The 26,769-nt window shown below is 38.4% G+C and overlaps 1 protein-coding gene across 1 annotated transcript in view; it reads left to right on the forward strand.

The window, feature by feature from the left end:
- Window positions 1–26,769, forward strand: part of KLF15 (Kruppel like factor 15) — a 61,732-nt gene that overhangs the window by 2,606 nt on the left and 32,357 nt on the right. The window contains exon 2 of the mRNA XM_044078593.1: window positions 7,072–8,170. Within this exon, the coding sequence (XP_043934528.1) occupies window positions 7,137–8,170 (1,034 nt within the window). The 5' untranslated portion in view covers window positions 7,072–7,136. The remainder of the gene's footprint in view (window positions 1–7,071; window positions 8,171–26,769) is intronic.

Consider the following 26,769-nt stretch of genomic DNA (forward strand, 5'->3'; position numbering starts at 1 on the left):
TTTAATGTAGCATAGTGAACAAACAGTATGTGACTATATAAGTGCAAACTCACATTGCATTAAGGTACTGTTTAATAAGTGGTGTCTTAACAAAAAAAGTAAAAAAAAGAAGAAAACCTGTGATTCGGTTAACTATTGAATTGTTGTTTTAAGTGCTGTGCCCTCTAAATATCTTTGTGGTAGCTGTTAATGCAGAGGAATATCTGTAAAAATGAGCATCAGTGACTGTCAAATGTTTTAAGTGTGGTGGCTTCTAATCTGTGGTAACTGTGGATCCAGAGATGTGCAATTCCATCACTAAAGCATGGTCTTCAAACACATTTTATTGGAGAACAGGGAAGCACATGGATGGTCCTGTGTTATTGATTGTGTTACTTTTTACTTTCGTAGAGGTTCTTTTCCATGAAAGTAGTGCAACTAAAGGGGTCACAGCAGCAGCACAGTAAACAACAAATAAGGGGTACCTTAGCGACAATACATATGATGGAAGGAAACGTCCCAGCAAGTTGTTGTACTGTCTTCCCCTTCGATGTTTAGTGTATTCTGCTTGTACTTAACACTGAAGAAGGTTATTTTGAGACTATTGCCCTTTTTATAGTGACATAAGTTGTAAATATTCTATCTAATGGAAATGTGGATAGTTGAGCGATCCCTTGCTATTCTCTAACCAATGCAATCAGATCTTAAGCATCAGTTGGAACTATTAAAGCTTATATTTTTAATTTTATGACTTTATGATGCATAGGAGCATGAGGTAAGCCAGTCATCTACTTGTGCTTTTATCTCAACCAGTAGATATCTTTATCTTGGCTTAACTTGATTCTTCTGGTCCAGTTGGACTTTCCTGGTAAACAAATGTAAATAAATAGTGAAGATTATTAAGCTGACATTACAAAATGAGATGTCAAATTAAACAAGAGTCACATGTAAGGGATTACATAATTAGCATAAGACTGAAACTGCATGCTGTTTGTTTTTGTCAGCAATCAAAGTGGGACTGTACACTGCACCTATCGTGACTGACAGATTGAATCGCTGTGATTCTATACAGGATACATGCTGATTTAAACCCCTGTGATTCTACATAGGATAAAAGCTGAATAAGTATGAACTTTTTTATCTGCTATTTGCCATACTAAAACAAAAAACAGAATTGAAGACAATAAAAACATATCCACCAAACTCTTATAAAGCCCTGAAATGAGTTGGAATAAATGAACCCAGTACCAGTGACATCAGAAGCTATTGAGAGTTTGAGAAGAACTGGGAAGGGATGTCTTACTGCATTCAGAACAAGTTTATTTATTAATTTGACAAATGGGATCTGTGCATTGTAGTAAACTCTAAACCATATGCAAATGATTATCATTTTAACTAGTATTGTAATGTTTCCCAGCACGTTAAATAAGTTTTGTGTTTTGCCAGCCTTTATTGATTACTAATCATAACTGTTATCAATTTTTATTAAATAGTATCCTTGAGGTATACGGACTCTGGAATCTTACCACAGATGTCTTTGTTATTTGGTTATTTGATTTTATACCCACTGTTTGAAGCCTCTTCTCTTGAGATTGAAGACCAACTAGGCAGTCAATGATGGGGGATAAGACTTGCCCCAAGGTTGGTGACCTTGAAGTTAATTATAACCAAAAAGAAAATGCTACTGGACGCCCATAGAAATTTAAACCATGGAAGTAGTTCAAATTAATTTATTTGTTCCATAAATAATTCCATCAGTTAAGGGCTTTCATCTATAAATCGTAAAGTTAATTACGTTAGATAGCTAATGCAGGGGAGTCTCTTTCTCCAAAGCAGAATGGAGGGTGGAGGCTAGGGTAACTGCATAAAAAATGTATTAGTGTATTATGTTTTTGGGTCTATATCACATTATCAAATGTTTCTTTAAGTGAATACCTAATTGTCGAACTACAATCATCAAAATCCTCATTCAGCGAACACCCTATTCAGCAAAAAATTCTTCAAACTGTTTTAGTTGGCCAGCCTGAAAAGAACATCATGTGATTGACATGCCAACTGGCTATGATTATGCATTATGTCACTGTAGTGCAATCTTGGAGTTGGTATATTTAGTTTGCAAGGGATGTGCGGTGCACAGCCCTCAAGGTGGGGGGGGGGGTGCATAGCCACCCCTGCGAAAATGTAAAAAAAAATTACCTTTCCCAGTGGTTGGCCAATTAAAACAATTCAGTAAATTCTCCTTTACTGAATAGGGTGTTTGCTGAATATGGTTTTCGAAGATTGTAGTTCAACAATTAGGTATTCGCTGAAAGAAACATTCAACAATGTGATATAGACCCGTCTTTTTAGGTAGCCAGACACAACTGATCTGGCCTTGATGAGACAAGCTGATAGTAAACTAAGCATATATTCATGTCTTTGAAGTATCAGAATTTGTTTCTTTATACTACATCTTGCTTGCAGCTAAGCTCAGAATGCTGTCTTACTATCAGCTGGACTATGATGTTGCTTCCAGACTTGCTTGGCTAGAAGTGGCTTACCAGAATCCCTGGATGGAGTGGCATCCTAGGTTGTGGAGGAACACTCGGGTGTTCCCGAAGAGTTATACTTGAACCCCTGTTACCTTGATTTTTAACACTGTGCATTTCTTAGACTATACTCATTTTAATGTTTATTTGATATGTGTATGTATCTGTGTGTATGTATGTATGTAAGATATAGATATATATATATATATATATATATATATATATATATATATATATATATATATATATATATATATATATAGTTTTGAGAGTTCCCACACTAGCAATCAGTTTAAGGGTTGCTGACTGCAGGTGTAGGCAGTATTTCATTTGATTTACTGGTGAGGCACTGGCCATGGTTACAGCTAATGCAACATCTGTGTTTGATTTTGTGTCCTTTGGTGGATTGGCGAGGTAGTCAGGAACATGTGTTACTGGAACATCTTTCTTCAAAGTAGGAGTCTAGTTGAAAAGGCATTACAAGTTAAATGCTGAGACTGCTTAAAACCCAAGATTTATATTCTTTTTTTTCATTTTGAAAAAACTGCAAACCATCTTAGAGCACTACTACTGTAACTATGACAACAGCTGTGAGAGGGTCAGCTGCCCTCCATGAGTTGGAATTTGATCTCTCCCTACAAAATGCGAAGAATACATTTATGCAACTACTGGATACTTCAAGGTTGCTACATGTTTAATGTTAAGAAGTAAAAAAGAAGGGGAGACTTGTAGTGGATCACCTCATCATAGCATGTTCTTAATAGGATAAGTATATTTAAGGGTAAATGGATGTTAGTAAAATTTGATAAAGTGAATTGAGTAAAGTCTTGAGATCAGAAAGTCTGTAGTTAAGTCTGTCCAATCACTCCATCCATGAGAATTATTTGGATGAAGGTGGCAGAAAAATGGAAGTGGACTGACAGCTGATCTACTGGGGAAGGACTTTTGTCATGTTCTATAAATTATATGTTGATTGTAAAAAAATTCACATTTACCTAGCTTATATTTGCATTTTGAGGTTAATTAACATTAAAAAGGACTGCTGTCAGAGTGTTTCTGCATATTTTTGGTGTACATTTTCAGAGTGTAATTTTTGTTGGCTGTGGATACAAGAAAGTAATGATGATGACATGTCATGCTGATACATATGTAAGTATGTATGAATAAGAGGGTAGTAGTCAAAACAGAGTAATGGGTTTAAAAATGAGCATTAGTGACTGTCTAAATATTTTAAATGTGGTGATATGGAGTTCCATTATATTACTGGATTGCACACACACACACACACACACATATATGGCTCTACTTTTAAATCACAAAAGTTTAAAATACTGAAGACCAGAAGACCGAAACGATTAAACCAAAATCTCAGAATACTGAAACTTCAGTATACCAAGTCCCAGAATGCCGAACTGTAATGTAAAGGTGAATCGGTAAGTGATGAAATTCTGCTCGGTCACTTTAAGATTTGTGTAACATACATTAAATGAACATGGCAAAGTTTACGTTCCAAGCTCCTGGTGTTGGTGGAGATGTTTTTGTAAGTTTTGTCTGTAAAGTAAAGAAAAGAAGTGGTAGTTATCGACCAGTTTGTGTTTGGAGAGGTAGAGTTGTGTGGTTATGTTTAGCTAGTGGTGATAAGTTGAAATCATTGATTGTTTATAGTAACACAGGAGATCATGTTGATGTGGTGAGTAAAGAATATTAAATGTGTAGTTGTAGTTTACCCTTTTTCACAATGTAGTATTAACTATAGGGGGTGTGGGAGCTTGCCCTCCTGCTTAAAGGTAGGGAAGTCGGTAGTGGATTGTTTTGTATTTGTTGGTGTCTGTTTTGTGGTGTAGGGTAGAAAGTTTATGTTTGTGCTCTGTTTTTTGATATTTTGGGACTCTGTTTTACAATTTTAGGATATTGAAGTTTCATCATTCTGGTCTCGATCTTCTGGTTTTCGGTATTTTGAAATTCCGTGATTTCAAAGTAGATTTTATATAAATATATCTATTTTTTTTGGCAGACTGGGAAAAGCTAGTAACTCTTAATAGTATGTACATCAAGAAAGTGGTAGATGAGTGTGTTTTCAACCACTGTCAGTGGTCAGTGACTTGAGTTTTTGGGTCTTTATTTTTATTTGAGCTGTCAGTTAAACTGGCCAGGGATTAAAAGGATGGCACCTTCCCAATATAATATGATTCCCTGATAGTTGATTTCACATTGGGCCAGAGAGATGACTGATGAAGAACACTGTGTAAGCACTATTAGTTCACTGAATTAATAAATGTCACACTTGCAGCTCTGCAACTCTGCTGTTAAATGTCTCAGCCTACAAGAGTTATACATTTTTTAGAGCTCGTTGTTATTCTTAATAAGCTAGAATACATCCCTAAATTGTAGTTTTGTAACACGTCCGTGGCATTTTCACTACATAAAAGAGTTATGCATTGTTGGATTATAAATAAACACTAGGCTATTAATATGCAGACTATTATAAGCCTAGTCAACAAAGAGAAGTCAGAATCAAAACTTGTACCTCATATTTATGAGGTTAAGACCTTAAGCAATATATTACATGGTGGCCAGTGCCACTTTGCTGGCTATATTTTCCGTATTCCTATCTGTCATAAGGATATATTTGGTTTTCTTCTGCAGATTCTGATGTCTTCCTACAACATTCCCTAGTGTTTTTTCATGCTTTACAGCCACGTGGCATAACTGTCTCTCTCTTTTCAAGACTTAGTGTGAGAAGCCCCTCATTCCTTCCCCTCCATCTGGGGAGGGCTCTCCTTTGTGAAATAGTTTTGTGGTTGCCAGATGTGTTTAAAACGGGTTTTAAAAAGAAGAAAAAGTACAATCCTGATTCTTGGTTTCTTTAACAATGCTAGGTAAGTGTTTGCCCAAAGAGCACACTGATGTTTTTCTCTCTTTGGGAACAGTACCTGCAGTAGTGTTACAGCCTGTTTTTCTGCTTATGAGAAATACTGAATCATGCACTTAATTAATACCAGGTGCTGCCACCCTTGTTGGGCTATATGGAGCTCTGTTTTCCACCTGGGGTGAGATTTGTCCTAAGGGGGCTGGTTCTGCTATCATCTCTACTATAGCTGGCCTCACTGCTGTTTGCTACTATACATAGTTGAAACAACATTTCTATAGCCCAGTGGTTTGTATCTATTTTGGTGAGCGGAATCGGAGCTTGTAACTTTTATAATGTTCCTCAAAAGACAGTTATATTAACAAGTTTGTCTATAACATTTACCACTGTGTCTATCCAAATATAGATGATACTGGAGCTCCACACACCTTTAGAAAGCGAATACTGAACCAGCACATCTGTAGTTCAACAGAAACTTTATTTTATTTAATGATTCATATTATGTTATGTTTTTACTGAGATGTTAAACAGAGTGACTGATACTGATTTAAAATGTGAAACATATTTAATCTTAAAGCTGTATTTTGTTATTGACAACCCTAATAACAGTGTACAATGATAGTATTTATATTGTAAAACTTACTGCAGAAAAGCACTACCCGAAGCAGAGGCCATAAACACAAGCACTCCTTCAACACTTACTAAGCTGCAAAAACTTAAAAAAGTGCAATAGAGTATATTTTAAACAGTTTTTGCAGGAAGAAGTGACTTAAAAGACTTTTTGAAAGTTGAAGTATAAGCTGCTATTGACTGTTCTGACCAAAGCTAAAACAGCAGTGACATTGGGAAGAAATATTATGCAAATATTCTTTCTAGTATTTTCTTCTTGATGGGTCATGTGTTTGAGCAGCACATATGTATAATACACACACACGCATGCCTGCTTGTGTGCACTCACACATCATACATACATTCACACACATTCCGTCTTTTTTTCCACACAAGATTACTACTTCCCTTACAGCTGGCAGTTTTATTCCTAGCAAACAAACTAAAGTTTTAGCATTTGTCCTTTTCATACTTGCCTTAACCTAATCAAGGAAACCAAAGTATGAATGAGCACACAGTTTTAATTCAGTTGTGAAAATCCTTATGTTTTTGTTACTTGAAGCAGGTCATTACATGAATCGGGACAGTGTAAATAATTTGGGGCACAGCTCATTGCTCTGCAGAGGACATAGATCACATTCATGTTTTTTCCATTAGATTTGTGGTTAATGTGGTTAACAGTGAGGCCAAATAGTTGTGTATAGTGACTTGGACCAAGACATACTTTGTGCACCAAGTTTCAGGGCTTATTCATTGCATAGTTATTTATTTTATTGAAAGTTCTACATCTAGCAAAACAGTATGGTCTAAGTAGAGAAAGTACACATCTTTTGAGAGCAAAGGTACAAGTTATACCAAAGATTTAAGGCTCAGTTTACATAGACATTTAATATGTAAAATGAACCAGTGCCTATAATGCTCTAACACAGTCTGGTAGTACTATGTAGGGTTATCATGCAACCACAGTAACCACATGGTTAGCATGTATATTGCTTCTGTTAATTTCCAATGTGCTTGAATACATTTGCTCTTTTTCTAAAAAGGTTGTAGCTGCATAACTCACTATTTCCATTTGTTTTACTTTAGGAATCATTTGAAGCCAAACTGTGTCTGTATATGTTGAGCAGCAAACAGCAAAACAGGATCTAGGAATGGTGGATCATTTGCTTCCCAGTGATGAATCATTCCTGCATGTAAATTCATTTTCTGGGTACAAATATAACATGCTGACAGATGGGGGGCACTACCAAATGCAACCTTCACCACTATCAGAGGATGAGAGTGATTCATCCAGCTTCCGTTCCTGCTCTAGCCCAGAATCCCAGGTTCTGAGCTCAAGTTATGAAAGCACTTCAAGTACTGAAAGCCAAGACAGCATTTTGGACTACCTTCTTTCTCAAGCTTCTTTGGGAAAGATGTCCCAGTCATGGTGGGACAAGAGAGAAGCTAGTTCAGGGGTGAAAGATGAGAACTTTGGGGTACCCAGCTTTACAGCAGATGTTGAAGAGTCTGGAGCATTTCAGCCAACACTTGAAGAGATTGAGGAATTTCTTGAAGAAAATATGAATCATGACCTCAAATGTGAACTCCAAAATGAGACCAAGGAACTGAGGACTACTGGTCAGTTTTCTCATACTGCAATTCAATGCAATGACCAAACTGTGCCCAGTATTGGTGATTGTGAGTCTAAACTAGAACACTGTTCTACTGAACAACAAAGTGCTGCCTCACACCAAAGTGAACCTAGTGACAGAGGAATGCCAATTATCTTACAAATACAACCTTTACAGATTAAACAGGAAGGGACCTCTGGTTTCAATGAACAGCAACAAGGAGCAATAAAGATTGCACAGCTGCTAGTTAACATTCAAGGACAGACATATGCATTGGTGCCTCAGATTGTTCAGTCTACAAACTCAAGTCTGTCCCCCAAATTTGTTCGAATAGCTCCTGTACCAATTGCTGCAAAACCTTTAAGCGTGGGTGAGGGGACACAAGGGCATTCAGGTATCATCATTGGGCAGAAATTTCAAAAGAGCGCAACATCAGAACTGATAAAAATGCATAAGTGTACCTTCCCTGGTTGCAACAAAATGTATACCAAGAGTAGTCATTTAAAGGCCCACCTGCGGAGGCACACAGGAGAAAAACCATTTGCATGCACGTGGCCTGGATGTGGTTGGAGGTCAGTATTAAATATCTCTGCCATGCCCCAAAGAGTTATTAAGAATAGTCAGAGCATATGTCTTTCTAATACTTGATTTAGGTATTTATACATGCACTCTTTTTTTCTGATCTTGTAACAAGTGTTATACAGTATTATTACTCTAAATGTATCATTGCTTTTTCATTTTACCTTCAGTTACACAATGTGCAACAATACATTCTGCTGGGCAATACTGTTAGTGTGTTGAAATTCTGATTGATTTCTGCACCCAAGTGATAGCATTACCATATAGTCATATATACAACCCTTACATTCTTACATAGTTTTAAGAAAACAATTCTGCAGTTTTGCTTTAAAACTGGTACAGAACACTAAATGCTTCAAAAATATATTGACAGACAGCTCTCGTCATCATATCTGACCGATCACATTTCCTAGATTATTCTCATAATTTTTATTACCCTGCTTTCAGGACTAAGCTTTTTGCTTTATGTTAATCAAGTCACTTTAGCATCACATGTAGGACCTCTGCTTTATGATAAAACAATTGAAATTCAGTATTTTGTTACATCATGTAAACTTTCAATAGCTCCCCTTCCTAGCACCAGTCAGCCCAGTCATTCTTCCCATGAGGGGCATCAGCTAGACCTATTCATTCACCAACCAGAGCAGAATTCCTTTGGCCCATTTGTTCTTTGGCTAAGGCCCAAAACCTGAGGCAAAAGAGAGGCTTTGCTTTCTGCAGTTATGTGAGAGACCCCCTTACTCAGCCTAACCCCTAACTATGGTAGCCAGTGGCATGCATGCATAAGCTGCTGTCCAGGAAGGAGGCATACCCCATGCTATGAGCACCCTGGCTTATATGCAACACACTGACACTATGACTTCATTCAAGCTCTGTCCTTCCCCTGGTTCATCAGTTCAGGCCAGCAATGCAATGGGTCTAGCTAACTCCTTCCCCTGAGACTGAAGATTCAGCGAGGCTGCTCAGTCTCACCCCCCCCAGTTTTTCCAGAGACTTCCAGTTGCTAATCAAATTTGGGTCATCTAGGATATAGTCAGGGCTTCATCCTTGTAAATTCACAGAGCTAGAAAATTAAATTCCATTTTAATGAGCCAGAAATCCTGGAAATGTACTTGTGATTGTAAAGTCCAGTTTCTGGTCCTCATTATGATTCACTGTAATGCCTGGGAGTGTTAACTTGCAACTGTATTTGTTAACCAGATAGGTGTGCTGGTTTCATGAAAACATTGTGTACTGGCAGCAAAGAAGATACATGCTGTTGTATAAGTGGTTTTTACTTGCAGCTCCTGTTTAACCACATTCCAGCTTGTAAAAGAAAAAAAAAAGTGATTCTTTCAGAAAAATTATACATAACAAAACTGTCTCCTGCAGTGTGCCCCATGTCACCAACAGTGGACAGCTGTACAATTTGGGAAGATGATTGTTACCTGAAGTCCAATCCCAGATACCCTTGCTTTGACCTTTAACAAGTTTTGTTTCATCTTTACTGACAAAAAGCAGAAGGTAAAAATGAGATGAAAGCACTCTAGAAAGCAACGAAGTTAAACAGTCAAGGATACTTTTTTTCTTTGTTAAAGCAAACTGTCATTTTTCTTTTAAGAGTACATGCATGCAAATAATATTGACAAAGAAGGAAATAATGGATAATTTTCTTCTCCTGAGTATGTTGCCTGCTTTCAAATGTTGTTTAATTTTATTTCTGCTTTGTTGAGTTGCAGAATTTTATTTCCATTGATGGGATCTGATCCCATTTATATTTTTATGAGTCTGGCAACAACCTATTTAAAATCAGTTTGAGAAAACTTGATAATGATTACGTTGCTGGACTTCATAGTTAGAATACTGGGTTTAATTCCTTGACCTGCACTCAAGTAGCATTTGACGCTAAATAATTTACTTTACCTCTTCATACTAAAATTGTACTTTGTGCGATGCTGAGTGATGGTGTCGGCACAGAGCTGCAGACCTAGGGCATGTACTGTTTTGTCAGCCAGGGTGGAGGTGAGGGGGGATTACTGTGGTGAGTGCTATGCACTGACAGCTCGCACACTGCCACAACCTGTTTGCACTTGCCCACAACAAAGTCATGTGGATATCCACATTTTTTTTTTCTGAATCCCACTAGCAATCTCATAACTTTAACAGTGTTTTGCATTTTGATTTTAAGCTAATAGCACACTAATTTCTACAGTCAACATGAACTGTATGACAGTTATCATATTCAGTGGGGCTGAAACCACAGGGCTGTGCACCTTGCTATTGCACATAATGATCCTTAGGGGTCCTTTTTTCAGCCCCTTGTTTTTCCACTGCTTAAGCATTCAGTTTGTGGGATATAGTGTTTTTGTGAACTGTTACCAATATGGAGAAAAATAATAACTTTTATATTTTTTCTTGCTTGTGGTTAATGGCAAATATATTTGGGTGCCGCGAGTGAGTGTGTGTGTGTGTGTGTGTGTGTGTGTGTGTGTGTGTGTGTGTGTGTGTGTGTGTGTGTGTGTGTGTGTGTGTGTGTGTGTGTGTGTGCGCGCGCGAATGAAGGAAATCCATTAGTTGTTGAAGGGTGCCCCACCCCACAACAACCTTAATTAAATATAATTATGCCAAGGCTGCTGCAGTAAGTATTTGTAAGTACTGAATGTCGACTATATTGGTTGTAGATGGCAAACCTCTCAAATGTTCAGATTTATGCTTCATATTTTTGGTCTATTTCTCATACAATATGTGTTTTTCTGGAAAATCGAGGATTGAACTCACTAAATAATGATAGAATCTTGAGTTTCAGACTTCATATACTCCAGAAAATACTAACACAAAACCTGTTATTCTATTAACTTTCTAAATTTATCAGAGCAACATTTAAAATCTGTCCCTATTTTTGGGCCTTTGACCCCCTCCGTTATTTGTTGGCTTTGTTCCACTGTGAGGTTGAGAGGTACTGCAACACTACAGTGGGAGGGAGAAAGAGAAAGATGTGGTAACATATCTATTTCTCATACAATGTGTGTTTTTCAGGAAAATCGAGGAGTGAAGTCGCTAAATAATGACAGAAATGTGAGTTGCAGACTTTGTATACTCCAGAAAATACTTATTAACATAAAACCTGCTATTCTATCAACTTTCTAAATGTATAAGAGCAATATTTAAAATCTGCCCCTGTGTTTTGGGCCTTTGTCCCCCCTCCATTGTTTGTTGACATTGTTCCACTGAGAGTTTGAGAGGTACTGCAACACTACACAGGGAGGGAGAAAGAGAGAGAGAAAGATGTGGTAACATACACTGTAAGCTATGGCATGAAATAAGTTATTAACAGGGCTTTGATTAGTAAGCAAAAAGGTGGTGGTATATATATCCCCACCCAGTCCCACCCCAACCCCCACCCCAAATACTTCTTTTTTTTTCTGCAAATCCTCTTTTATGAAAAATAAATAAAATCTTCTCTGTTAATAATGCAACAATTGAAGTCACTTCTCACAGCAAATTATTAGGCATGATAGTGGACAGTAATCTTAAATTTTACCTGCAGTCCTGCATTATCCTTGTGCTGACGGGTCCACCTGTCCCAGACAGTTATTTTGTTTGAAGAGCTCCTGTTATATCCTTTATTCATGGGGTTCCAAATGAAAAATCTCAATATTCAATATATCACATAACAGGTTAAAATTTGAAATTGACAAATCGTCAAGTGTATGTGTACTGTGTTGCAAAAATCCCACAGCTGTATTTAGAAACAACTGAAATGAGGGCCTGGCCTGATGGTGAAAGGCCTGGTAAGTTTCTGGACAAAAGATCAAGGCTTACAGGCAACAGATATCCATAGTAGGGATCATGAATTAATCCAGAGTCCCATCACTTCTATGAGCAACTTTACTTAGAAGTCCTTTGCTTGATGATTGGGAGAGTAAGATGAGTGAATTCTTTGACAAAGTGAACCCTCTTAAACTGTCACTGGAAAAGTGGAGTAGAGTTCTCCCTACAATTTCTCAAGGGGAGGTGTGCAAGGTGATAGGTGGTATGCCTTGTGGTGAACCCTGTGACCTGGATGGGGTAACTGTATAAAAGCCTTGTATCACATTTTCCATGGGTTGTTGATTATTTTTAGATCTTTCCAGACTTGCAGGATGATTAACCTTCTCTTGAACATCTGCCATAATAATGGTCATCTCTAAACCCAGGAAGGATTCCTTACTGGTCACTGGCTGCAAAACATTGCCTGGTTTCTCTTAATGTGGAATTTTATGTATATAAACCAGAATGGCTTCAGTGGTAAAAAAACGATCCACTAGGCGTATAATATAATACAATGCACTTTATTGACAACACACACAGAGGAAAAAAAATACGAATGAATAATACTAATCCAAATAGACCAAATCCAAGCGCTTTCGTCTCCTGTGTAGGAGACTTTTTCAAGAACAGAGCATGCCCAACAACTGAAAACATTTATACCATCCTTAATTAAATTTCAAACCAAAACACCAATCATTTTCTTTTTCTACTAATTAATCCATTAGTGTAAGGTGCAACAATTAAAGGAGTAGCTCAATAAAATATGCAGTTCTACCACGACCAAACATTACAAATATTAAGACATGTATATGTGTATACTGTTTATGCAATACAGTCAGTTATCATGAAATATATTAAAAAGTATGTAACTAATAGTCTAATATCCAAGTATGAAATTTCTTCTTCACCAATGTTGTGGGTACATTTAAGAAAGGGTGTTGAATTATTAATATAAATTAAAAAATCATCAATAAGGTCCCTTGGACCAACCCAAAAGATGAAAATATCATCCAAAAATCTGACATACATTCTACAATAGTTAAAGAAATGTGATTTAAAAACAACTCTCTTTTCCCATTGTAGCATCACCATATTAGCATAAAGGCCACCACAAGGGGAACCCATAGTAATACTCACCATTTGAATAAAAAATTCTTTGTTAAAAAATATACAATCATTTTTTAAAACAAGATCAAACAGTTGGTCGAACACATTGATTCTTTGTCTATATAAGTTATATATACTCACACATTTTTTATACTTTTACTTATACAGATGCTTATTTATTCATATATTGATAATTTTTTGTGAATAGGTTACATAAGCATGCGCGTATGTGTATGCACTTGTAAAACCTAATACAAGTACATTAGTTATATACTTTTTAATATATTTCATGATAACTGACTGTATTGCATGAACAGTATACACACATACATGTTTTAATATTTGTATTGTTTGGTCGTGGTAGAACTGCATATTTTATTGTGCTACTCCTTTAATTATTACACCTTACACTAATGGATTAATTAGTAGAAACTGAAAATGATTGGTGTTTTGGTTTGAAATTTAATTAAAGATGGTATAAATGTTTTCAGTTGTTGAGCATGCTCTGTTCTTGAAAATGTCTCCTACACAGGAGACGAAGGTGCTTGGGTTTGGTCTATTTGGATTAGTATTATTCATTAATTTATTTTTTTTCCTCTGTGTGTGTTGTCAGTAAAGTGCATTGTATGATATTATACGCCTACTGGATCATTTTTTCACCACTGAAGCCATTCTGGTTTATTTGTTTTTTCGGCTTTTTTAGTTTGCACAACTTTATGTATATGTTAAAGTCCTAGCACACCAGATTAAATCTCTTCTGTCAAAATGTATCTTTCCCACACAGGCTGGATTTGTACTAATTTGGAAAATTGAGGATATCTTAAGGACAGCGCTCCTTTATGTCAAGACTGCAAGGGATAGTTGAGCCCGCTCAGGTGGTTTTAGCTGACTTTGAGAAGGTTTTCAACTTGGTTAGAGAGAGTTCTTTGAAGATAGCATCCTAATCTGTGATTATCTTGCAATGAAGCCCTCCTCGAGTATATCTTTAAGTAATGGTTTATTGTCTAGTCCCTTTAGTTTGTACAAGGGCACTTGCTAGGATTGTCAATTTTCTCATTCTTTTTTTTTTTTTTTACTGTATAACCCCTAAATAGGTTCCTTCGGTACATTTATGGGTAATCCATGTAATGGTTTATTGTCTAGTCCCTTTAGTTTGTACAAGAGCACTTGCTAGGATTGTCAGTTTTCTCATGTTTTTTTTTTTTTTTTACTGTATAACCCCTAAATAGATTCCTTCAGTACATTTATGGGCAATCCATGTGTGGGATAGTAGGGGCTGTACTTATGTACAAGTGTATCAATTTTGTAGTTATTGCTATGTTTATGTTTTTAACATTTATTACCCTTGTGGGTTTTTGTATTTTAGGTTTTACATGAATTTATTATGTTTTCTCTATGGCCATTTGGGGCTTGTGTTTTTTTAAAAGTGGGCAGGGTTTGTATCTTGGATTTTTGAATTATTTGATGATGTGATTAATTAATGACATTTAAGGACTTGATGTTATTAGTGTTTTGTCTGATGAAGTTTGCTAATTCTAGTAAACGAAAGCGCTTACTTCACACAGCTGGCGTGGAGTGTTTCTTGTTCCTTTTGGTGGTTATTTTATTACTTATTTTGCTGGTGTTTCGTTTGTCATTGGTAGAGATTCCTTCTGGGTCGCAGCTGCTTTTTGCTAATGAGAGTCTTGGTACACCCATTAGTACATCTACCGAACAGCACATGATTGGGAACTTAACATTACTGATTCAAATTCTCACTCAGCATGTTGATGTTCTGTCCAACCAACTTAACGGACGTATGGCTAATGCTTTGGGGGCTTTGGTCCCTGATCACATTTCAGGATCACAGGATTAGAGGGATCTGACCTATGCCTCTCCTTCTACGGCCAATTTAGTTCGTTCTGATCAGTCTTCCAACGTGGAACCCTGCAACAACAACAACAACAGTGATGTGCTCTGTCAAGATAACTTACGACAAGGACTTGTAAGTACTAATTGTACAATTCCTTCCCTTAATGAATGGTTTAACAACTCCATTTTGTTTTGCTCTGAGAATACAACTATGAATGAACAAGTATGTGTCTCCGGTGTTAATCGGAGCATCATTGTAGAAAATTAAAAATTTTTCGACCAGAAGCTCTTTAAATTTAAAAAGCTTTAGTTAGAAGTTCAGTATCTAAAAGAATGTCTGAATAGGCAGCAAGTACCAAAGGGGCTGAGACAGTGGCGGTTTCCAACTGGTCTCGTACATAACTCTCCCTTCCATTTAGACTTACTGCGCCTGTTTGATGGGCAGGGCTGTGAATTCAGTGAACATTTGATTAAAGACTATTGTTTACAAATTAAAGCCCTGAAAGTTGATTTGACTCACTTGGATAATGATATCCAAGCAGATAATGACTTTATCCATTATAAATTTGATTACTCCTAGATGTTTTCAAGTACTGAGACCTCTTTGAACAAAATTCGAGAAACTAAAATTAAGAAATTAAACGGGGACAAATATACGATTATGAGCATGGTCTGGCATACCCCTCTCCCCCTACAAATGCACAGAATAATTTGGTGAGTAAAAATGGGGGAGGGCAAATAGTAAGCAGTACCGATAATGACCCTGAAACTGTTAACTGTTATTGCGGGAACGTCCAATGACATCAGTATGGATAACCCACATGTCAGGAGAAGTGAAAGAATTTCTAATAAGCGGGATCATGGTAATTCTACTAGTTTCTTCACTTCCATGAATAATCAAACTGGTTTGCAGGATTTTCATGGGGTCAATGGCAACAACTCAGTGAGACAACAGGGCGACTCTTACAGAGGACAAGGGAGGAAGAAACAGAACAAACGGAGGAGGTAGTTGTCGAGGATGGATTATTGCATCATAACTCTTGTTTGGAACCAGGAAATACCATGCGTGTACTATTTAATAGCACTAGTGATTTTTAAAATATTTAACTATTCTCAGATGTTCATTGTGCATACAGCTGCAGTCATAACAGATGGGTTCTCCTGCCGTCAGGCGGGTCCTCGGTCGGCCGAATTCCAAAGTCTAGGTCCGGCGTCGGTTGTCTTTCTTTCCTGACGTCAGTGCGACAGGGGTATATAAGACACTGCCGACGCCATTTTCTTCAGTCTTTTTTGCCGCGCGGTGCCCGAAGCAGAAGTAGTTCGCAAGTGCCGGTCGGCCAGCTCCTGAAATTACGAAAATTTGGAAACCGAAGTCTTCTTTAAAGCTAAGTACCCCGTTGGGGAAACTTTTCTTGCCTCAGACCGATGTCAGACAAAGTTAACAATTGTATTTCTTGTGGGAAGCAAATACCGCATAAGGATTTCCATTCCCTCTTCTGTAACCGAGACCGCAGGTGCCTCGGCCCATACCCAGACTACAGCTACCGAAGCCACTGTGAGTGTTGAGCCTCCTAATGTGGACAGGTCCACTTCCACCCATGGTGTCTTTAGACCCTCATCTTCCTTTTCCATAAAGGCCTTTACTAAGTCCAAATCAGCCATGCATCCCAAGAGGCCTGTTGCACAGGGCCCATCTCCAGAACCCATGCCTAAAAAGCAGATGCTAAAAATGGCTGAGGATTTAATTACTCTTTTATCAGGGGTTCCCAACCCCCTCCGGACAAGAGACCCAGAGTGGAGGAAGATTCTCCCTCTTCTGACCAGGGCTCCATTATTTCAGAACATTCTGATGAAGAGCGACACTCGTACTCCCCCTTTGAAGATTCTGATGCAGAGCAGTCCATTCCTTCTGTATCTCCCCCAGAGGATTTTTCTTTTGGGGAAATCTTGCATACCTTGAGGGAACACTTCCATTGGGAAGGCCAAGACTTTTCTGATTCCAAGAAAAGACTTGGGGAATTTCTTTTGCTACCTCAGCACAGACCTCTGGCGATACCTCCTGTCTTGGACATACTTGATGATGTTTACTCGGAGGCTTGCCTTAATCCGGATTCCCTGCCTCCTGCCCCAGTCAAGCCTGATAGGTACTACAGAGTTCCTAACTCTCACCAATTTCTTTACAAAAGCCATAATGCTGACCCTGAAACCATTTCTCAAGGCCCCAAGGGAATGAAGGCCTCTACTGCTAAGAATCCACTACCTTCTGAAAGAGAGTCTAGATCCTTAGAAAGGTGGGGAAAAAAGGTATATACCTCGGCCACCCTAGCCATGAGGGCCTTAAATTGTCAGTTCCATATGCTTAAATATCAGCAGTTTCTGTTATCACAATTAAGGAATAAAATGTCACAACCTGAACAACCAGATTTGAAGGAGTTGCAGGATATGATGCATAGTGCAGAACAAGTGGGTAAACACATCTTACAATGTGGCTATGATGCTCTAGAGGCCTCAAGTAGAGCTGCTGTTACAGGATCAGTCATTCGTAGACATGCCTGGCTTAGGAAACAAACCTTGCCTGATCATGTTAAAGCTAAACTACTAGATGCTCCTTTACAAAAGGATGTATTATTTGGTACTAATGCTGAGGAGATACTACGGAAAATGGAAGAAAAAGCTAAATCTATGCAAACTGTCAAAGCTTTTCTACAGGTTCAACCACCACGTTTTAGCAGAAATTGGCCTTCAAAAAACTGGTCCTTTCCAGCCACGGACAAGCCCCAAAGAGGTAGATACAGGCACACAAGGGGCAGAGGACAATCTCAAGGATCATATAGAGGCAGACAATGGCAAACTCCAGCACCAAGAGGTGGCGAAGACAGTACACAACAATACAGGAAACAAACCCAATGACTTTCTCCTTTGCATGCCAAGCAAGTCTCAGCTGGCAGCACCCTTGGTAGGAAAGCTGGCATTATTTACAAAAAAATTGGCATATTATCACAACAGACAAATGGATCCTGGACATTATAAACAGAGGCTACAGATTTCATTTTCACACTCTTCCAAAAATGAGAGGCATGCCAAACCTGCCACACAATCAAAGGGCAGAGGCTCAAATACAAATTTCAAAGCTCATGGACATCAAAGCTATTCAAGAGGTACCTACTCACGAACAAGGTCAAGGTTTTTATTCCAGACTATTCCTGGTACCAAGGAAAGGAACCGACTGGAGACCCATTTTGGACTTATCCATCCTAAACACATTTCTACTCGTACCAAAATTCAAGATGCTCACCTTACAGCAGCTTCTTCCCATGCTGGGCAAGGAGTCTTGGCTGGTAACATTGGACCTCAAGGAGGCATACCTGCATGTCCCAATCAGACAAAGCTGCAGAAGATACCTCAGATTTCTTGCAGGTTCAATCCACTATCAATTCTCTGCATTGCCCTTTGTCTTATCTACTGCACCCAGAGTATTCACGAAATGCCTGGCATCAGTAATTGCCTACTGCAGACTTCAAAGGATACAAATTTACCCTTATTTGGACGATTGCCTGATCCAAGCGGACAGCAGACACATACGTCTGGAACATCTGGCTTATGTAACACTGTTATTGAATTCTCTGGGATACACAGTCAACAAAGAGAAATCCAGGCTAACACCATCTCAGAAAATAACTTTCCTGGGTGCCAACTTGGACACAAACACCCAGATAGCCTATCTTATGCCAGAAAAACAGGGGCAGTTAACTCAGTACTTCAAAATACTAGCAAATTGTACCAGGCTAACTGCAAGGAAAATCCTGCAGGCTCTGGGCTTCATGGCATCTTGCATTCTTCTAATCCCATGTGCAAAGTTGCATATGAGGAAACTTCAATGGTACCTAAAAAACCTTTGGTCTCAACACAGCCACAGTTTGGAAACAATAATACCAATAATTCCATGTTTGCAAAAGGAATTTCTATGGTGGGCCCAAGCATGCCAAACAAACACAGGTCTACCATTCTGCAAGCCTCAAGCAAATCAAGTCATCACAACAGACGCCTCAGACTACGCCTGGGGGCACACATGACAGACAGGTGCATTCAGGGCAAATGGTCCCAAAAGGAAAAGCACCTTCACATCAATCAAAAGGAAATGCTAGCAGTGATAAATGCAATTACAGCTTTCAAGGACCTCCTGCATCCAGGGCAATTATTGATAAGAACAGACAACACCACAGTAATGTGGTACATAAACAAACAAGGAGGAACACATTCATACCCCCTGTGCAGGCTAGCCATGTCACTTTGGAACTTGGCTCTGGAATGGCAAATCGAACTTCAAGCACAGTACCTGCCAGGATTGGAAAACACGCTGGCAGACAATCTAAGCAGAAATATGACAGACCCACATGAATGGAAGTTGCATCCTCAAGTCTTTACAAAGATAATCCAAGCATGGGGAAGGCCAGACATAGATCTCTTTGCCACCCACAGGAATCATCAATTGACAAAGTTCTGCTCAAGGACCTTCCATCCAAAGGCCTGGAGAGTGGATGCCCTTTCTTTCAGTTGGGCAGCACGGACAGTTTACGCCTTCCCACCTTTGCCTCTTCTGCCCAAGGTGCTCTTGAAAGCAAGAGAAGACAGACCGAAGATGATATTGATTGCTCCAGACTGGCCAAGACAACACTGGTACCCACTCCTGAGGAGCCTAACACATACTCCTCCCTGGACCCTACCTCTAATGCCTCTTCTACTGACTCAGCACAGCTACAAAACTCTTCACAGTCAGCTGAAAACACTCAGTCTGGCTGCATGGAAAATTCCTTAACACCACAACAGACCCTACTCTCCAAAGAGGTGCAGGATGTCATTTTGGAGGCCAGAAGGCCATCTACTAGAAAGGCTTACTCCGCAAAATGGAAACGGTTTTGCGTTTGGAATGAGAAAAAAGGCTAGGATCCTAGAAAACTGAATTTGCCTCAGATATTACAGTATCTAGCTGAGCTGTTGAACAGTAGACTTTCATTTTCCTCCATCAAAATTCATGCCTCAGCCATTTCTGCAGAATACAACACTGATCCACCCTTATTCTCTCACCCACTCTTAAGACAGTTCCTCAGAGGGGCTAAGAATATAAGACCTCCAAGGAAACAACCAATACCAGCCTGGGATCTTAATTACATTCTAGAAAAATTAACATTGCCTCCCTTTGAACCAGCTGCCTCAACAGATTTGCAATATTTATCCTGGAAAACAGCTTTCCTTCTGGCCATTACCTCAGCTCGTAGGGTTTCGGAACTACAAGCCCTCATGGCTGTGCAGCCCTTTCTCATCTTCCATCAGGACAGGGTTTCCCTACGAACCAACCTGTCATTTATGCCTAAGGTAGTATCCAGGGTAGCTTTAAATCAGGCCATACACTTACCTACCTTTTACCCCAATCCTCAAAACAAAGGGGAAAGGCTGCTACATTCCTTAGACATCCATAGACAGCTACATTACTATTTGGACAGAACAAAGCCTTTCAGGAAATCAGAACAACTCTTTGTGTCCTATGCTGTAGGAGCTCAAGGGAAGCCAATTTCCAAGCAGACAATTTCGAAATGGATAGGCCACTGCATACGGTTTTGTTACTCCTTTCATGGTAAATCTGTACCTGCAGGCATCAGATCCCACTACACAAGGGCCACAGCTACCTCTGCAGCCTTCCTCAGAGGAGTCCCTACCAAAGATATTTTGGAGGCAGCCACTTGGAGTTCTGTGCATACCTTCACTAAACACTACCACCTACCTTTATACTCCAAAACTAGAGCAGGCTTTGCTACTGCTGTGTTGCAGGGCATTCTGACTCCTCCCATTTCCACCTAGTGCCTACCACCCTGTGCGTAGCTTTGGGATTCTACCCATCTGTTATGACTGCAGCTGTATGCACGATGAACATAGTACAGTTTTGTACCTACCATAAATGTAGATGTTCGAGTGCTAATACAGCTGCAGTCCAGGTTTCCCTCCCTCCTTCCCCTCTGGGTACAGACCTAGTGGCTAACTCCTCATCTTACAACTTGATTGGGTTATCCTTCTATGGTGTATTTCCTTGCAACTACTGATTTTTGATTATATTGTAATGCATAATTATATATTATATATATATATATATATATATATATATATATATATATATATATATATATATATTGCCTTCTTTCTGGGGGCACCTGACATCTGGGGCAAGAAAGACTGAAGAAAATGGTGTCGGCTGTGTCTTATATACCCTTGTCGCACTGACGTCAGGAAAGAAAGCTACGACAACCGACGCCGGACCTAGACTTTGGAATTCGGCCGACCGAGGACCCGCCTGACTGCAGGAGAACCCATCTGTTATGACTGCAGCTGTATTAGCACTCGAACATCTACATTTATGGTAGGTACAAAACTGTACTTTTACACCGTCTGAGATCTTGGTGGAAACTTTTGCTAAGGGACTTACCTTTGTACCCAGTGCATGTGCAGATTTAGTGAACACATTATTGGATTTGAAATCTTTTACACGTTAACTTAATTTAAATGTTTTATTGGGTAATTGTAGCTATCTGACTACTGATTTCAGAACATCAAGTATTTTTAATCTCCCGTTGCACACCTCCATTCTCCTTTTTGAGAAACAATGTGAGAATGACATCAGATGTTTATTGAATGACAAGCAAGTGTATGGTAAGAAAATGGATAATCTGTCTACCATGGAAAGGGATGCATTATGTGATTTAAAGTTTGCAAATGTTCGGGGCATTAAGCCGGATAAAGGGGGCGGGCTGATTTGTATGGACAGTGAGGACTATAATGAAAGGATGTATTCTCTTTTATCTAGTGAGGCCTATGAAAAGGTGCCCAGGAATACAATGAACGGGGCTTATCAGCATATTAAAAGTTTCATAAATGATCTTTTTATTAATGGCTTTATAGATATTGACTTATATAATTATTTGAATATCATTTGTCCCATTGTACCTGTTATCTTCGGCCTGCCGAAAATTCATAAAAATCTGAACGATCCCCCATTACGCCCCATTGTGGATAGTAGGCAATCCATCACCTTTGGTTGTGCCAAATTTGTTGACAGTAAACTGAAGCAGTTTTGGTGGGGGAGCGATATATTTGTAGGGATTCCTGGCCTTTTCTTGAATCTGTGAATAAACTTACTTAAAGTGATGATTATAATTTTCTTACCATTGATATCCGGGATTTATACACCAGTATCCCACAAGAAATGGGACGTGATTGGGTTAGGGAATTTTTATTAGAGAAGAGGGTGGATGGTGAGGTCATTAATTTAGTTGATTATTTGTTGGAAATGGTTTTGAATAACAATTATTTTATGTTTAACAAAGAGTTTTATTTACAGAGGACCGGGGTTGCCATGGGCTCACCCTGTGGTGCTACCTTCACCAACACAGTTATGGTCTATTGGGAGAAGAACCACTTATTTAAGGATGTTGTTTTTAAACAACTAGTGGTTTGGTATACCCGTTGTCTGGATGATATTTTTATCATCTGGAATGGGGATTCAGTTACGGCATCAGCCTTTGTGCAACATATTTTGGGGTTTACTGACTTCCGGGATTTCACCTGGGAATTTGATAGTGAACATATTGCTTATTTAGACGCTGACTTATTTAAGGATAGGTCTAATAAAAGATTTACATCAAAATTATTAGAAAGGCCACCTATTCCAACGTCTTTTTGCTCTTTGCAAGCTCTCACCCTTACCATCAAAAGAAAGCCGTTGTTAAGGGACAGCTGCTGAGAGCTGCTAGGATGGTCACTTTGGATTCTGAATTTTTGGTGGAATGTGACCTTTTGAAGGACATATTTATTAAATGGGGTTATCCAGAGAATTTGATCAATCAATTGATTGAGGAGGTCTTTTATAAAAGGTTGGCTGGGAACTTTAAACCTTTACTTTATTTAGATTCAAATTATGATACATCTAATTCAACTAGGAATACCTTGAGTCCATCCTCGATGGCAGCACCACTACCTATATCATGTCAGGGTGTACCTATTGACCTAACGGAGTCAAGTTTTGAGGGAGGAAAGCCACATTTGAAAGACAATTTTAATATTGGGTTTATTACCACTTTTTCTGTGGACGCACCATTATTGAGACTTATTTTAAATAAGAATTGGTGCTTCCTCTCTGAGGATATTACTATTGGGAATAAGGTAGGGGAAGTCCCTAAGATAATTTTTAGGAAAGGATGGAATTTAAAATCTAGATTGGAGAATGGTATATAAAGAAATAAGTCCCTTCATTGTGTCATGTTTAAATGTGGGAGATGTAGGGTTTGTAAATATGTAAATCATGTCAGTATCTTTGTCCTTCATGACCAACATTATTATTTGAAAGGGCGATTCAATTGTGAATCCAAGGGCATTATTTATTTAGCATTGTGCCAATTCTTTCTGACTTTTATGTTGGCAAGACGGAGAGGTGCCTGAAACAAAGAATTTACGAGCACATTTATAATATTGGCAAATTAAACCTGAACAATGCCTTGGCTAGGCACGTGAAGGATTATCCCACACACTAATTTCTTTTTTGTGGGAAAATAGAGGAAAATGTTAGAGGGGGACCTACTTCTTTAAAATTAGATGAAAAAGAACTGGCTTGGCAGCTTAGGCTGAATGCACACGTACCCCCAGGACTAAATTATAGTCTTTCTATCAAATGTATTCTGAAATTAAAATTCCTTAATAGATGAACTTCACGGTTAGGAAAGTTTAATCAGTTATGTAAGTGCTCACATGGATACAAGTGTATCAATTTTGTAGTTATTACTAAGTTTATGTTTTTAACATTTATTTCCCTTGCGGGTGTTTGTATTTTAGGTTTTACATTAATTTATTATGTTTTCTCTATGGCCGTTTGGGGCTTGTGTTTTTTTAAAAGTGGGCGGGGTTTGTATCTTGGATTTTTTAATTATTTGATGATGTAATTAGTTAATGATATAAGGACTTGATGTTATTAGTGTTTTGTCTGATGAAGTTTGCTGATTCTAGTAAACGAAAGCGCTTACTTCACACAGCTGGCTTGGAGTGTTTCTTGTTCCTTTTTAAGGGCAGTACTTATGAATGATTGTTTAGTCCTTATGCAGAACCCAAGAAAGGATCTCACTGACATAGCTGGATGCCTGGATTACTGAAAAGCTTTGATATCATTTCTGGGCAGTGTCTCAGCAAAGCCAACACAGAGATATCTGTGGCCAACTCACAGACTGAGACTGAAGGATGAGGGTCTGGATCCCCCCCTCTACATGGTCCTGTCCCAGATATTTAGTGTTCTACTTTCACCATCATGTGAATTTTATGATAATATTGGATGCCAAGATTCACTTCTCAAGCTTTACTCTCAAGGTGCTCCCCTTGACATCCAAGTCTGAAAATATTATAAAGAGGTTATGATTGGAGACCAGATCATAATCTTCAATGTTGTAATCATTTTTGCGAATTAGAGTAATATTTAAGAAATTGTCCCAGATTTTCAGCTTTTGTCCCCTCATTACTTGTTTTCTCTAGAATTCTTGATCAAAGAAATTAAGATGCATGTCCCCTTTTTCATGCTAAGAATGGGCATCCTCAAGACTGCATAGTACAGGAAAATGATTGCTTCTGCTGTCTATTCATTCTATAGCTGTCTGGGAACTGGAGAACAGAGGGTAGAATGAGTGTAAGGAGCGGAAAGCACACATATTTGTCAGGAAAGAGTCACTATAACTCACATTGACATAGACATATAATTAATGGCACAAATGATGACAATCTCAGATGAAAAGGTGGAGATATGTAACATGCAGTATGATTAGTGAATTATCTGAAATGTGAAGACCCACAGTCACATGGAAAATTTAAAGCAGTATGCTTGCTCTCACTTAATTGTCGATTTACTGAAGACATCATGTCACAGATAAGTACTGCATAATATTGTGATTTACAGAATTTCCAAAATTGAAGAATATCAACTGCAAGTTAATAACGACCTCCGTTATGTAGTCCCATAAAACAATCAGTCCTTATTCCTTAAGCTGATGGAGTTTTGAAGAAAATTTCAGACTTTTTGCATATTTTCATCAAATGAAGTCTCCCTAATTCATTCTTTGCTTTGAGTGTCAATGGCTGATCTTCGTCCTTGTAATAGTCACAAATTAACGTATCTTGCAGGATCAAAGTGTGTGAGGTGTGTGTGTGGAGGGCCAACCAATCATATCAAGAGAAGTGCGGAAATGGTTCTTGTAAGTAATGAGGCTCTCATTGGAGTAACAATTAGATTAATTTGCAAAAAGCCATGTTCGCACTCACTTGATGAAACTGGAATACAACTAAGAGCATGCAATAGTGGCTGCAGTTTTTTGGACTGTTTTCAGTGAGGTACTGATGGAATCCATAAATTGCATCTCTTTCTGGTAACTGTAGATTTCTACAGATGCCCCTAATTTCCTTTTCACCAAAGTTAAATGATTATGTACATCCTTAGGCCATTGCTTTTGGTCAAATATGCATGCCTGTTGTGCAAATGTGGCATTGTCACAGTCAAGTAGCCTTCTAGACATTGATTCATGAAGTTTTGTGTAAGACACAGTTGGATCAATTGGAGGATCATTTTTGCAATCCTTGCTGTGAAGCAACACGCCGCTGAACTGGAGATTTTTCACAGCTATTGCAGCCGTCTCGTAATACTGACCTGGATTTGTTTGCCTTTCTTTGAAAACTTGAATGAGCATTTGTATCTTTCATTTGCTTTGTACAAATCGGTGTTGCAATCTTGCAATTCCAAGCTTAATTCTGACAGTTCTTGAAGGGCGTCGCACATTAGGCCAAGATCTAACACAAACACTGACGTGATTTTTCTTTGGAAACCCTCATACATACACCACTCTGTACGATCACGTGATGGACATTGTTTGGCTTCCTCAAAATGTTTAACCATAACTTTGTACTTTTTCCAAACTGCAGACATGGTATGATAACTTGGATGCTACCCATCATGTGCTTAAAATCCGACCAATTATTAGCATCTGAGTATCGAGCTCTTTTGCACACATCTGTAATTTTTTGGTGATTAATGGTATAGCACATACAGCTTATCAAGGAATGCCTTAAATCTGTTAATACCCGAAACTTGTTTGATTACATCCCCAACAGAGAGTTCCAATCTGTGATTCATACAGTGCCAAAAGATAACTGATGGCAACTAGTCTGTCATTAGCTTCTTAACGCCACTTTTACATCCTAGCATAATGGTTGCATCATCACATGCAACACAAACCAAGTTACATTTCAGGTAATCCTCTGTTAAACCATGAGATTTAAGGCACTCAAGCAAAGAATTAAAAATCCCTTCCGATGTTGTGTTTTGCAATTCAGTTAAGTCCAAAAATAAATTTACTGCTGAGTTCATTCTGCTGTCAGCAAGACAGGTGCGAACATAAACAATGAGCTTTGATTTGTTGCTCAGCATTGTTGACTTATCAATAATTAATGATATTTTGCTACTGGATGTGACAAGATTTTTTCTCATTTCATCGCTTATGTGATTAACTATATTGATGCATGCATCACTAGAATGAAGAATGTGTCCCATATCAACTCCATTTAGTTGTTGTAAATCAATTTCAGACTCAAAATTATGTAAGCTTTGGTTTTCTTTCACCACTTTATAGGCAGTACAAAAAATGTTCATAGTGACAGTATTTTTTTTTTATTTTTTTTTTGCCTGGTCCTTCAAAATCATCTGCTCCAGAATCTGTTTGTCTGCTTCTTCAAGAAGCTTTGTGGCAGCTTTGTGATCACAGATTCCTTGTGG

The sequence above is a fragment of the Protopterus annectens genome, chromosome 7.part1, assembly GCF_019279795.1.
Source record: "Protopterus annectens isolate FY-2018-M chromosome 7.part1, PAN1.0, whole genome shotgun sequence".
Classification (NCBI taxonomy): Eukaryota; Metazoa; Chordata; order Ceratodontiformes; family Protopteridae; genus Protopterus; species Protopterus annectens.